The following is a 14,443-nucleotide window of genomic DNA, read 5'->3' as shown; positions in this document are numbered from 1 at the left end:
TCTTTCTGGGTAAAAAGAAGGGTCTACCCATTACCCGTGCCGTGGGTTGCCAACAACTCCGATTTGTGTAGCTTGAAAACGATATGGAACAGGGGAAATCCCACCACTACTAAGAAAAACTGCAACTCTTATTCTATCGTTCGTGCTCCGAGCCGTAACCCAAGCTAGCTGCCTTTCTTGCTCGGGCATATATTCTTTGCTTTGCCTTACTGCTTTCCTTGCCTAAAGGGGTCTGATCCCTCTTTTGTTTTGGTCGTTCCTCTTCGTTTAACTCCCTCCTTCCTTAATTTAATGTATTAGGAAAGTGAAGAATCGCTCTTTGAGAATAGACTGTTAGAATCAATGCTTTGACCGCTAATGACGAATCCAAGACCTATTGTTGATTCCCAGACTGGGTTCACGCTTGACAGCCAGAGCTATTCTTCTTACCACTGACAGCTACTAATAAGATAAGACGAACCACTACCAGCAGTCCTTCCTTCGGGGTTCAATAGCTGCTGATTCTGTAACAGCTTATTAATTTCTAATAGTTGTAATAAGGCGTTCTTGCCTTAGACATCAGGCATCTTAAACGAAAGGTCTTGCAGAGCCTTGTCCTAAAGTCCCACACAGGACTGCTCTTCGTAGATAGAGACACGTTTCTCGGCATCCTGCCTTAATAATCGCATAGGTACCCGGGCTTTTCAAGTTCAAGCGGAATGCTTTTTACTAAAGACCCCTTCCTTCTAATAAGCTCTTGGCCCACCCTTCACTCTGTTCTAGGAAGGGAATGAGGACTGAAAAGCCTATTGCTCTTAGGTTTTTCAAATCCTTCGTCCTAGTCTTTTACTAGTAAAGGGTCTTCAATCTATACTTGAAGTAAGCAGTTTCACTAAGAAAAGCTAGCTTGCAACCAATTTTAGGAAAGAGTAAAGAATAGAAAGCCTTATCAGCCTATCGACCTTAGAAAGCAAGCTGTCTTTACATTTACAAAAATCAAATAGGATTGAACTATCCTAGCGAGTTTAGCCTTCTTCCCTTGATTCATTCCTTCAACCCTAAGCCCCTGCTGCCTCTACTCCGCCTACTTCTTGTGCCGACTTCGCCAGCCTCGCGGGGTACCGATTTCTCCCTGCTTCGTGCGCCGGGCCTGTCTCTTTGCTGCGGAATAAGCAGTCTTGGTGCTTTGGGCGTGGCACTAGTCTGACTGTGCTTTCCCAGCCAAAGGCTATTCTTGATTTGATCTTGCAAGGTTCGAGTCCTACTAAGCCTACACCCATTCCAGTATTATAGGTTTCGTATTCTACCATGATAGATAGAAGATACGGGAATCCCAGCACTTGCTTTCTTGCTTGATGGGATGCTTCTAGATAAGAAAGGCGCTTTGATCAATAGCCTTTCTATCCCGTTCTGCTTATTTCCCGATGGTTGAGATGGAACCCGGATCATGCTCTTAGCTTATAGCAGTTAATGCCCTGATACGTGGCATGGCTCAATTTAATAATTGAAAATCGGTGAATTCTGAGTGGTCGTACTAAAGCCGGGGTGCTCGAATAGAGAAGGCAGTGGATTGACAGACCGAAGACAAGCCCTTTGGACCGATTGGCTCGCTTGATTGATCCACTGGCTTACCTAGCTTGGCTCGCATTCGACTGGACTGAGAATTGTGTATATAAAGATCCGCACTTCCCTTTACTCCATAGGGCCGAAGCTTGACTAAGAAGGGCTTTTTATGGATAAGGCGGTCTAAGGGAGAATCAATCGCACTAACGCCCCTATGCTTTCTGTCTACTCAGACTGATTGGCTTAAGACCGTAATGCTTACCAATGCCGCTGATCTCCCACTTTCAGTAAGGGATGAGCCTACGACAAGCCTTGCCGCTAACTTAATGGCAAGGTCCGGAAATCTCGTATCTAAGAGTGATGTTCCCAGGCTAGTCATTCCTCGTATGAATAAGAAAAGTTCTGATTAACTGCCCTTGGCCTCTTTCCTGCCCCTCACCCGATGGTTGATTAGGTCGAGAAAGACCCGAGTGATGTTCTTTTTTACCTGCACGAGAAGTCGGCCTCTGCTTTCTTGCTACGTGCATAGGGAGCCCAAGCCACCTCCAGATAGAAGGACTACTCGCTAGGTTGAACTACTTTCCTTAGCACAAGCACTAAGTAAGCAAGCTACCTTCTTTTAGTAGCGAATCTGGAATAGGTCATCCGGAAACTGGAAAGTCTCCCGTATTCAGTAAATCTGTGTTCTCTCTATCTGTCGGAAAGGGGTCAACCAGTCCTGTCGCATCTGTGTAAACTGTCCGTTGCTTGCTTCCTATCAATCTTGGTTCCTGCTTAGCAGTCTTACTTGTTTACTGGTTCCCTTCTTTTGCTTATTCGATACTAGTTCCCGTCCTGATCTCTCTCCGTCACTAGAATTGTAAATAAGTCGTGAAGCTTTGGTCAGATGGTGGGGAGTCTATTCCTAATGCAACTTTATATCGCCGCTGGGGGACTTGTTTATCTCACCATTTCTCGTCCCGATATTGCTTATGCTGTCCATGTGGTTAGCAAATTAGAAAACTAACCTCGTTCTGTGAGGAGATTCGGCCGGGGTGGGCTAAGCTAATCAGCAGGCTTATTCAGACATGCTTATGGGCAGTGGGCAGATAGCAGATATGGATTCATAACTCTTCCTTAGTGGCTTAGGCTTAGTCGACCTACCTTCGTTGAGGAGCTACAGAACTGCCATAGCTTGCAGTTTACCTGACGTTCTAACCGCTATCTAGTTCTACCAGCTATAAGCCGGAAATGGTCTCAGTCAGCTAACGAGAAAAGGGTCTTCCTAAAGAATTTCATAAGTGAAGTTAGAATCTCGGATCGATCACTCCTCAATGCTTCAGCAAAGGAAAGCAGAACAGCTAGAGATGCTAGTAAGAAGAACAGAGAGCGGCGGGGGACATTCTCTTTAAACAGACATCGCCTAGCCCCGTTCGCAAAGTCCCTCGCATCACATTCCTCACTACACTCAGACAACACCTAAGAAAGAAAAGAAAGAGTACCCGCTAGTAAGAGGAACCGAAGTAGCTGACCTACCTCACGAAAGACTTACCTCAGCGCTAAAGCCCTTGGCTTATTGCATATTTTAGACTCTGAACTTCTGCCTTCTTAAGGTAGGGTATTTAAATACCTACCAGGAAAGCCTAGCTACTTTGTCGAGTAGCTTCATGAATGACTGGGGATTGGCAATAGAGGAAAGAACTGATTGCAACTACTTCTTATATAATAAGAAGCAAACACAGTCTTATCTACTTCGTTCGAAAGCCCTATGAAAGACTGCCTTCCAGGCATAACACCCATACCCACCCCGGGTTACTCATTCCCACTTCTCCATGTTGCCTGAGCTTCAATTACATCGAACCTTCCTCACAGCCATTCTTTTATATCATGCCAGCCTCTATCCCTTTCGCTTACGCTTTCACCACCCTTGGATCATTGGCTTGGCTCAGTGGCTACCAGTACTCAATCAACTCAGGAAATTGCTTAATTACTTAGAGTAGCTGCTATCAGAAAAGAAGAAATTCTATTTAAGACAGCACCTTTAGCTACGTTCCGTAAACCGAAGTCCTTATGCCGATCGTGCTCCACACAGAACAGCTACAACTGCTATATTCTTTAAGGTACGTGAGCTGCACATTCCTTTTACTAAAGATAGGCCGTGAACCAAGTCAAGACTAGGATCAAAATGTTGAATGGTTTAATCAAACATATGTATTTACTGAGACTGAAGTTCATAATCAATTGGTATAGATAGAGTATTGACTTGCTTGATAGATTCATCTTGCCTTCCTGCCAGCCTAGTGCCCGTAACACTATTCCCCGTGTATTAAAATTGACTAGTTAGTGGGATTCCTGCTATTGGTTGTGTAGGAGTACTTTCGTTAAACTGCTCTGCTTGAGCTCACGCTTAAATTGCATCGACCCTCGTACTTCGCTCTGCTCTTGTGTACATGGTTGAGATTCCCTTCTATGTCAAAGTCAGGGATATTATCTGACAGGACGGAAGGGAGGGGGAGTGGAGAGAAAGAGATCACATTCTATCCTAGGGCTAGGGAGAGACAGATTCCAGCCTTCTTCCCGCAACAAACAATCGAGCAGAAGGTCTGGCTGTGCGCGAAGAAGGACTTGACTTCGGCCATTAGTTAAACTGCTTTCACGAGTTGTTGAGGTTAATTCAATCGAACATCAGCTTCGGAGCTTAGAGCACGCCAAGCACAAGCTACTTCCTTTCCAGTTGATGCGCCAGAACCTTTCCATATTATATTAAAACACTGCCTTTCAGTGAGTCAACATGAACTGTCTTTGTCATCTTTACTAAACTAAAAAGTAAATCCTGTCTCATTTCATTGGCTGTGCTGTCTAAGGCTCGATGAAATGGACTTCTCCCGAAGGGGAAAAGTCCAAAGAGCGCAGACTGGTGATATTCGAATAGAAATATCGTAAGAGAAGATAAGCACTTTGACGCCAAAGACTCCCATGTTTTTCTTGGTTCAGTGTTGAAAGGTGCAGATCTTAGTCTTCTGGACCTGAGCATGTTTTTCATAGTTGATCCTCTGCTTGGGGAGAAAGAGATGTTAGGTGGGTAGCTATTGTTGGCCCAGTCAAGAGTTGCATGTGGTCGGTCGTCAGATGCCACCGCTTCATCATTCAGACAGATGCGCGATATGTGAGATAGAATGCCCGCCTTTATACAATCCATTTTGCTTGCCTCTCACCAAAGTTCGTACTAAATGGGTAAAGCTCCGGCTAAGAAAAGAGAGGCGGAGCTATGGAGGGTGGCATCCATCGTACTATTTCATCCGAGGTGGCAGGGAAAGAAAGGGATTCGACGATTGATTAATTGTTCGATCTCACTCGAGATGCGCCGCCTCTAGCCAGTAAAGATATTCTTTGTTGTTGAGTGGAAGAGGCCCGTATCTCGAGAATGAGCTAAACGGCTTCTATGCCCATCTTTCTTTAAGTCGAAGGCCGGTGGAAATGATTTCATATAGCGGGGCGAACCGAACACCCATTGCTTTCTCTCTTTACTTGTGAACGCTGCTAAGGGCGAACTGAACCGACCTGTAGTTCGTTAGTCAAAATTCTCCGACCTTGCCTTTACGGTCTGTAGTAGTAATAGCCTTCTATTCTGTTTTTTAGTAGCAGCATTCCCCTATAATCTTAGTATGCAATATATCCTGTGAGTATAGATTACATCTAAACCTCTATCTTCTGCTTCTTTTAGGGGCTTAAGAAAGCCTTTTAGTTAGAGAGTTAGAGAAACTGCTGTTATAGGTAGTCGACTAATTATTGTATGCAAGGGGTATAGAGGATAGATAGCTCTTATTAGTGGCTTATAGATTAGATAGAAGAGAAGGAAGCTAGGAAGCGACGGGGACAGTCCTGATTCGGCTGTTTCTAGGGCTTTATATAGGGTTTAAAGGTAGAAGTGGAATATACCTCTTAGGGGGAGAAGATGATCATCTAGCTATAGCTCTTATTATATTAGTTGCTTTTTAGTCTTCACATGAAAGGTGCTATTAACTATTAAGAAGATCAAAAAGATCAGTACAAGCAAGACTTTCATGTTCTATCCTATTGTTATCCCAAGAGCGCATTCTATTATATGAATTGAAAATAGTAAGTAAGACTAATTCGAGTAAGCAAGTAAAGCCCTTTTCAACTTCAACTGTTTCAAACGAAAATCTTTACAATTTTTTTTGATACTTTTGGTATAAAGCCCAAGGTAGTTTTAACTGTCATAAGCAAGTCCAGTGCTATCGGTTAAACATGCCTCTTTCGCCGTCACCCATGGTACCAGTTCATATTTGGTTACCCGAAGCTCATGTAGAGAATAGAACTTGAACGAGGCCTTCCCGACTTTACTTTCTAAAGCCCCTTATCAGGCCTTACCTTCTCAAGCAAGCCTTATCAGGCCTTACCTTCTCAAGCAAGCCTTATCAGGCCTTACCTTCTCAAGCAAGCCTGAACGACCTTACTGTCTCAACCCTGACTGACAACTAGCTTTACTTGATAGAATTGCCTTCCATGCCCGGTTCAGTTCGCCCTTGGGTTTCAAATTCCTTGCCTTGCCCTAGCTTCCAGAAAAAGAAGTAAACTGCTTCTTAAAAGCCAGGAACTTTTGATATTCTGCCTTAATCTTAAGAAAATCCAACTCCATTGAAGGGGAACGCACATACTACACCCATTAAAGCCGCTGACTAGTTGTCTTATATTGAACAGCTTGAAAGTGAAAGGGCCCGATGGCTTGAGATTCCTTTTGTATAGCCAAAAGAGAAATCAAATTACTTATTTGAAACTGATTACTTACATACTGGTTAAACTCTACTGGTGTTTATGCACCAGAAATCTCATTCCCGGAATTCTCTGTATCTGTAAGGGGGCACTGGGACTAGATCCCTTCCTCACTTCACCACTCTCAAAAAAGAAGGGATTCAAGTGGGGACTGCAAAGGAAACTATATATAAAAGGCTGACGGAACTTCCATTCAAGGGAACTAGCAATAGCTGCCTGCATAGGCTTGTCCTTTTCTGAAAGGAGATCCATGGCTGTAACAGACTCATAGATTGAATTAGCCCTTGGAAAGGAAGAGGATAATTATAAAGCTTGATCACTCGCTTGCGAACTTACTGCATAAAGGAATTCAAAAAGAGCTACTAGACTTTATGAGTTAGAACATTAGGAACCTTACACCCATATGAAAGAAAGCAGCCAAAACAGTAGAGAAGATCAGAGACGGGTTTAGCGAGAAAAGTCTTTAGCTCACACCTATCTTTGATAAAAGAAGCCAAAAATAAAGTTTAGGTAGAAAGAACAGCCAGTGTCAGAGAGATGACTTCTGTTGAACTCTTCCTTTACATGAAGGGAATGAATGCCTTAATGGAATTGAATCCGGGATCCAAGTAGATTAGGTTAAGGCAAGCATGAGTTCAACCCTTTTCTCATCGGGCCAGGATCGATAGCCGTTCGACCTGAGGGAAGTGCGGTCAGATTCAGAATCCCCAATGTCTTGGTCTTGACCTTCGCTTCGAGGGACAAGCACCGCATCTAGGTAAGCGGCATCTAATTAAATTGATTCACCGGATCTTCCATCTACGAAAATAGAAGAGATGTCCGTTAAGGTCGGCTTCATGAAAGCAAGCAAGTTTAGCGAAAATAGAGATGGAAAGAGATGGATTTTGCCCAGCCGTTGTCAGATCAATTCCCATTCATTCTTTAATGGAATAGGGAACGGGCAGAGCTGCGGCTATCAGGAATGGGCGATAGCCTATGACTAAAAGTGCCGACTATCTATGAATGACCAGGATCGGAATGCCAATCGACGAGATGAGCCTACGAAAGATTTCAAGTTCAGACTATGATGACTAGCATCCTCACTTACGCAACGAAATTGAGTTGATGGAGTAGCCAGTGCCCTTGAGTTATTCTCTTCGGTATCGCCTTCTCTCATCGTTAAAGGCGCCGGAAGGCACTCGACTAGAAGGAGTGGATGTTAGGCACGCAGGGAAGACTATTACTATGCGCTGGCACTAGCCCTGGGCATGGATTCTTCTTTGATTGAAGGAACGGGACAGAAGAGAACCAGAACCCTATCCTTCACACATTCAGTCTGATCTTATCTGCGCTATTGCCGCTGTACTGTATGAGATTAGTTCTCCGTCTCCCCTGCCCTGTTAGAACAGTCTGGTCTGTAACAACACAACCTGAAAGGAAGCCATTCCTAATAGGAAGTTTCTAGCCGTCTTTCTTGAGGAGCGAGAAAAGTGACTAATAGCCAAACAGCCCCACTATGAATCATAGAAAGAGGACATTGAGTTGAGGAAGTGATAGTCGTAGTCCTCCTGTTAGTTGTAGTGATGGAAGTAAACGATTTTCCTCTTACCGTTCTGATTCTCAACATCTCGCTCCAAGTATTACGCTCTGACGTTACAAGTATGTAACTCGTTAGGTCTCGTGACTGTAGTGTACTCGGACCGGAAAGTTTGTGTTAAGCATATAGTGGCTTTTTGTCTTGATTTAGGAGTGAAATAAGCCGTGTCGGAGATTGCCTTGCGAAATCACTAGCAGAGTGAATCCCTCTGGAAAGCGAGTGAAGGAACCCGAGGGGAGGAAGCTCAATAACTCTTGTCTAGACCTCCTCTAGGGCCCAATAGACTGAGATTAGTCCTTCTATTGAAGGGGAATCGTTCAACAGTCTTCTTCAATCCTTAAACCGCTTTCTAGAAGCATCTTTCTTTCCTGGAAAACTTATATATATATATACATATTTTAGTATAAAAATCTTGCTATTCAGGCGGTGGTTGCCACCACTACTGAAGCCATCTGAAAAGGATAAAAATACTAAAACACTAAGGGAACGCATGCTGTAGTACAAAAGACGACTGATAGTCTTCTATCGACTTTTTTACCTTTTGCTAAGAACGAAACCCAAACGCAAAAGTGGGTTTCGGCTCCCCTAAGTGTAAGGGAATTATATTCGTGCGCTCATTTCGAATTTCTTTGTACAGGACACGAGAGATAGGATCCAATACCAAGACTACTTTCTTCTCAGGAAGCGCAGAAAGTCCATTCGGAATTTTTGAAATAGGCATAAGTAGATTCAGAACCGGTTGTTCAACTGAAACTGAGCAATATGGTTTTCGCACAGAAGAGAAGATCAAGGAAGGGCACCGCTCAAACTGTATAGGGCTTAGCGATTAGAGAAGCGAAGCAGGCTTACTGATAGAAAGATCGAAATCGAAAGGCAAAGAGATAGGCAAGCGAGAAAGCGCATAGCAGCACAAAAAAACAAAGACCTTCACGCGACGACCACGCGCGACGGGCGATGAGTGGGTGTTTGCAAGGTCCCAGGTTATGACACCGATCAAGCTTAAGAATTTGTGCTGGAGGGCAGAGGCTGTAGTTCCAACTCCAACGTATGAAGAAAGATCCGAAGATACAGACGCAGACGCCTAACCAACAGATTCTGTTTCCCCCGAACTAACGGATTCAGTTTCTCTAGAATCTTAAGCGACGAGGCCCTGGAAAAGAAGATTCCGCATCTAAAGACACAGAATATGGCGGTGGTTTACGGTCAAGAGTTTTTCCAAATCTTAATACTTCAAAATTAGTAGAAAGAAGAAAGCCCCGTGCTTTGTCACAGGGCTGGTAAGGAAGAACAATACGACAGAACAATCTCCTTACCAAAGAAGCGCTAGCGTATAGCGCGCTGCGAGGATTGCGCTTGCTGCAAAGGAAAGGTAACCGTAACCGTATCGTCTCTTACTATTCCACATTTTGGCTTAGGCTTTCTCTGGCTTTTCTACTCGTCTGGCATTCTGTTCTCCTTTGTCTTATTATTTCATTTTAAAACATCTTTTTTTGTTATTATTCCTTTTAGTAGGTTGAAAATCTACTTTGTTATTAGCTTAGGTTGGGTTGAATTTCCAGTCTTCGGGCCCGGAGTTCATCCTGAGGCCGAGGTACGTAGTGACCTCTCTTGCTGGGCCTTTGTTTGATAAGGAATGGTCGGTTTGTTAGTCTTAATCCAGCGACTGGCCTTGCTCCGAGCGATATCCGAAGTATGGTTCGCTCGCTAGTTATATGCTTAACACATGCATCTGAGGTCAGAGGTGCCGCTAAGGTTAACTATCTCAATCTACAACTCAATGTGATTGGCTTCGTCCGGGCTCAGTCTCTTCCGGCCGCCTCATACTACTTATACTTACTCCACTCGCTATGTTTTGCTGCCAAACGGACTCTCTCGGGGGTTTTCCCGTGAATGTAATGCTTAGCAACCCTTGCGCCCCTACCCGAGAGGCAAGCAAGCTTGGCGGCGCGAGTGATGCGGTAACAAACCGAATCCAAAGTACCTCGACGCAAATTGCATAAATAGAAAAGAGGTGCCTATCCGTTCATCAAGTAAAGAAAGGCATCGATACATCGAGGACCAGGTCGGTGGGGTGTGGAAGGAAATGAAATTCTTCTCGTCACAACCCCCCTTTTTTTTCGCTCGAAGCTGAATGAAAGTCTTTCCTTTGGAGTCGAGTGAGGCGAAATTCTCTTTTAAAGAAATTCAGTTTTTTTTGTAGTCTCGTTCTTGCTCGTGATTCTTGGGGGGTCGTGGATGGAAAAATGGGTTCAACTCCCATAGCCCCGATGTGGCGAAAAAGACTGATTCAACGAGATATGCCTTGCCTGCATTAAGATTTAAAACTTGTCGTCTACTTTCAGGAAATGTTCGGAAGAGAGAACTTACAATAATACAACGCCGCATTCTCCGAAGATTGAGGAACAAGAAGAAAGATATTAAGAGAAAGATTTATCCGAGAGAAAATCTTAACAGTTACATCCAATCACAAACTACACGAAAGTTGCCCCTTTTTCATGGGGATTTACCCATCACAGAGATGCACAGAGGAACAGAACGAACTTCATATATCCCTTTTCTACTTAATCCAGAAACAAGATCGGACGTTATTCCGGTTCGTCTCCATTTTTGTGAAACTATTCCTCAAGCAAGGCAGCCGATAAGTCATCGAAGGGTTTGTGTGAATAATGGAATGGTAAGCATTACTCATTTGAAAGTGTCCCACGGTGATATAATATCTTTCAAAGCAAATGACGCAAGAATCCGCGGTGAAGAAATAAGGAGATTTTTCTATATCGAAATATCAGTTGAAAAAATCATAGGCAAATTCCTGGATCACCCGGTAAGAATGTGGAGAAGAACCAAAACAGAATGGTTCCACCTACTCAAAACTAAGAGGGGATGCCGCCTACTACTAAAATCCCGGTTTTTGCAACAGTTGCGTTCTTCTATGCAAGAAGAAGACTTAGAAAGAACAAAGAAGTTTGGATCCGAAAAAGTATGCTTAGGCAGTTCCTTCGCTGAGCACAACAGAATGAAGAGAAATTTGTATCATTTCAAATCCCTATTCTTATCGAAGAAAAGGAACGAGAAAAACCGAAATCTTCCTACTCGAATAAGAAGTCCTATAGTTTACAACTCTTCTTTATATAGTAATTCGATCTATTGCTCCGCGTCCCCCCATCAGTTTACTATGAAGAGAAGAATCAAAAGGATCGAACTACCTACTCATTATTCGGAGGTGAATCATAGAACACTAAAAGCTGTGGTATCTTATGGACCTAAGATAGGTCATATCCCTCACGACATAAGATTGAAAGATTTAAACCTTCCTCTTCGGAGCGGAAACGGACGTGGCCAAAACATATAAAGATCGGCGTAGTCGCTCATAGGGACATATCTATCCGGATAGAGGATAGTCTAGATCGATTCATAGATAGATTTCTATCCATATAGATAGGTATCTCCGTGGATAGAGATAAAGAGAGGGATCCATCTAGTCACTATTTCCATTTTAGATTTTCTTAATTCTGATTGTTTTTTTGACGACAAGTTTTAAATCTTAATGCAGGCAAGGTGAAATGAATTTCAATTATTACTTGCTGGGTCGGAACGTAGACGAGCGAGCAGAGCCCAGGAAACAGGGAAGCCCGTCATAGAGCAGTCGACTAGAAGTAGAAGACTGACTGATGGCCTGAGAGAAAGCGGCCTCTCTCGGGAAACATGGCAAAATTTCTCTTCTTTCTTTTTGATTTCGGGTTTCTTTATTTATTTTTAGGGGCCCAGAACGCTAAAGGGGAGAAGCAAACCGAACCTCTAATCGACCTAGACACATAAAAAATGCTCGGCGTCGAAAGAGATTTGAGATTCCGTAAGTAACTCAGTGAGTGCTTTCTAAGAAGGGCTTGGCTTGGAAAAAGAAAATGAAATACGAACAACCGCGCTGGTCGTAATAGATCGACTTTCATGCTAGTTCTTGCTCCAGTATGAAAGTTCCATTTCAGGGAAGGACGACGTACCATGATACTTTCTGTTTTGTCGAGCCCTGCTTTGGTCTCTGGTTTGATGGTTGCACGTGCTAAAAATCCGGTACATTCCGTTTTGTTTCCCATCCTAGTCTTTCGCGATACTTCAGGTTTACTTCTTTTGTTAGGTCTCGACTTCTCCGCTATGATCTTCCCAGTAGTTTATATAGGAGCTATAGCCGTTTTATTCCTATTCGTTGTTATGATGTTCCATATTCAAATAGCGGAGATTCACGAAGAAGTCTTGCGCTATTTACCAGTGAGTGGTATTATTGGACTGATCTTTTGGTGGGAAATGTTCTTCATTTTAGATAATGAAACCATTCCATTACTACCAACCCAAAGAAATACGACCTCTCTGAGATATACAGTTTATGCCGGAAAGGTACGAAGTTGGACTAATTTGGAAACATTGGGCAATTTACTTTATACCTACTATTTCGTCTGGTTTTTGGTTCCTAGTCTTATTTTATTAGTAGCCATGATTGGGGCTATAGTACTGACTATGCATAGGACTACCCACGGAGCGGTGAAAAGACAGGATCTATTTCGACGAAATGCTATTGATTTTAGGAGGACTATAATGAGGAGGACGACAGACCCATCACAATCGACTAAACGGAAAGTCGCCCCAATGGGGAAATATTAATATTATATTGGTTCAAACCCAATTTGTGAGTAGGCCTTCTTAGTGAAGAAAAGAAATCGAAAAAAGCTGGAAAGACTCGTTAACATCACCATTGTGGGCTCATCTCAAAGCAACTGAACTGCCTTAAGAATAAGAAAGGGCTGTATTTAGTGCAGAATTGCCATATAGACAGATAGAGGCATACCCCATCCATAGCTCCAACCAAGACATTGTTAAGGTAAACCTCATCTTTGCAAGACTAAGCTGTCGGTTGCTATTAAAGAGAAGGGCATTTTTGGTTATCCCACATTCAACTGACTCCCCTGCGGGAAGGACATTGGTTTTTTGTTTTACAGCTGTTAGAATGCGTTCTGCACGTGAATCAGAAAAAGGAAGTGCATTTCTAATGGCTGAATCCTTTACGGATAAGGAATTACCTTATTTTCCGTATTCGTCTGCTTCTTCTTCCTCGAGAAATTTAGTAGGGGCATATGGAAAGGGCCTAACTGCTGTTTTAGTGCACTTGTGTCCATCTGCTTTCTGCTTCACTTCAAAAGAATGACGTAGGTAGACATGACTATAAGGAAGAGTGGAAGGCTCAAGGCATAAAGGAAATTCCTTCTTATTGATAGCGATAGGACAGGTGAGAACATCCCTACTTCTCAACTAACTGGCCTAGCTTTCAAACTTGCTCTCTAGGCTTGAAGGTGGCAAACCACTACCTCAGTCTTCACCAAGCCAGAAAGAAGCTTTTAGGAAAAGCCAAACTCACTCGCCTGAAAGGAGTTAAGCCAGGATACCCGCTCTTAGGCGGGAGTATAAAGATCCCCTTTTGAATCTTAGGAAAAGAGCAAGCCCCGACTTCCCGTAAACAACGAAAACTGGTTCGACATGAACTTGAAAACAACTCGTTTCGTAAAGCTCCAGCTTTCAACTACCTTTTTCTGGAAAAACGATGATGATTGACCCCCTCGCTCCGACATGCCCTGGGCCAGCCCTCTGACCAACCTCAAATACAACACTGAGACTTGCCCTACTTCGATCGACGGAAAGCTCAAAAGAACGTATACTCTAGTCCAGTCCGAGGAGCCTTCGCCTTGCTTTCTTACCCGCGCTGGGGCTGCTACTAGTGGAGCCTAACTTGCCCCCTCTTTTGGTAGCCGGGGACAAGTCATGCCCCACGGCAGCCCACCATAGCTACACCTAGCTCCCAGATTACAGCTTCCTAACTCTAGCCTAACTCTTCTTTCCAGATTCTCAACTTCTAAGAAGGAATGCTATCTATTCATACCTGGGGCAGGCTATTAGCTTATACAGTTACCGTATCTAGGAACATATTCCATCTAGCTCCCATATCTAGTATCATATCTAGCTTCCTAACTCCCAGGTTCAGTAACACACTTTCCTCCTGCGGAGCTTCCTACCCGCGCAAACTCCTTTCTTAGAGCACACTCTTCCTCCTGCGGAGCTAACCACGAGAGATAGCTAACTCCCTTATCTAGAACCATATTACAGCTTACTAACCCTAGCTTCTACTCTTAGTTGGCAGATTCTCCTTCTACTAAGAAAGAGGGCTACCCTTTACTTAACTTACTTACTTACCCGATTTCACAAGCTCTTAGTTCACAGTTAGCCGATTAAAACCCTATTCCCTTTATAGTCTAAGGCAACACACTCGTTCGTTGCTTACTAAACCCGTTAGCAAGACCCGGTGGTTACGCACGTTCGTTGGTTACATGCACGCTGGCATCAAGGGAAGTGGAATATGGCACCCGCGGGAATGGCACCGCTAGCTACTAAGCACACGTACACTCGTTCGTTACACACGTTGGCTAGGGATATAGGCATACTCCATATTCACTAGCTCCCATACTCACTCCCATATTCACAATCTAGTACCATATCTCTAGCTCCCATACT

The 14,443-nt window shown here is 43.6% G+C and overlaps 2 protein-coding genes across 2 annotated transcripts; both read left to right on the top strand.

The window, feature by feature from the left end:
- The first annotated feature begins 8,502 nt into the window (after positions 1 to 8,502).
- LOC125370604 (ribosomal protein S4, mitochondrial-like) lies at positions 8,503 to 12,499 on the top strand. The gene is given in 2 exon segments (XM_048376686.1): positions 8,503 to 10,189; positions 10,192 to 12,499. Coding segments are annotated over 2 exon segments (1,104 nt in total). The 5' UTR covers positions 8,503 to 10,134; the 3' UTR covers positions 11,241 to 12,499.
- LOC125370583 (NADH-ubiquinone oxidoreductase chain 6-like) lies at positions 11,891 to 13,085 on the top strand. The gene is made up of 2 exons (XM_048376518.1): positions 11,891 to 12,280; positions 12,807 to 13,085. Exons 1-2 carry the CDS (start codon positions 11,891 to 11,893, stop codon positions 13,083 to 13,085), a joined length of 669 nt encoding a protein of 222 aa, XP_048232475.1.
- Positions 13,086 to 14,443: the final 1,358 nt, after the last annotated feature.

This window comes from Ricinus communis, chromosome 7 (assembly GCF_019578655.1).
Source record: "Ricinus communis isolate WT05 ecotype wild-type chromosome 7, ASM1957865v1, whole genome shotgun sequence".
Taxonomy (NCBI): Eukaryota; Viridiplantae; Streptophyta; class Magnoliopsida; order Malpighiales; family Euphorbiaceae; genus Ricinus; species Ricinus communis.
The sequence above is the reverse complement of the archived record's forward strand: the minus strand, read 5'-3'. Positions and strand labels throughout refer to the sequence as shown.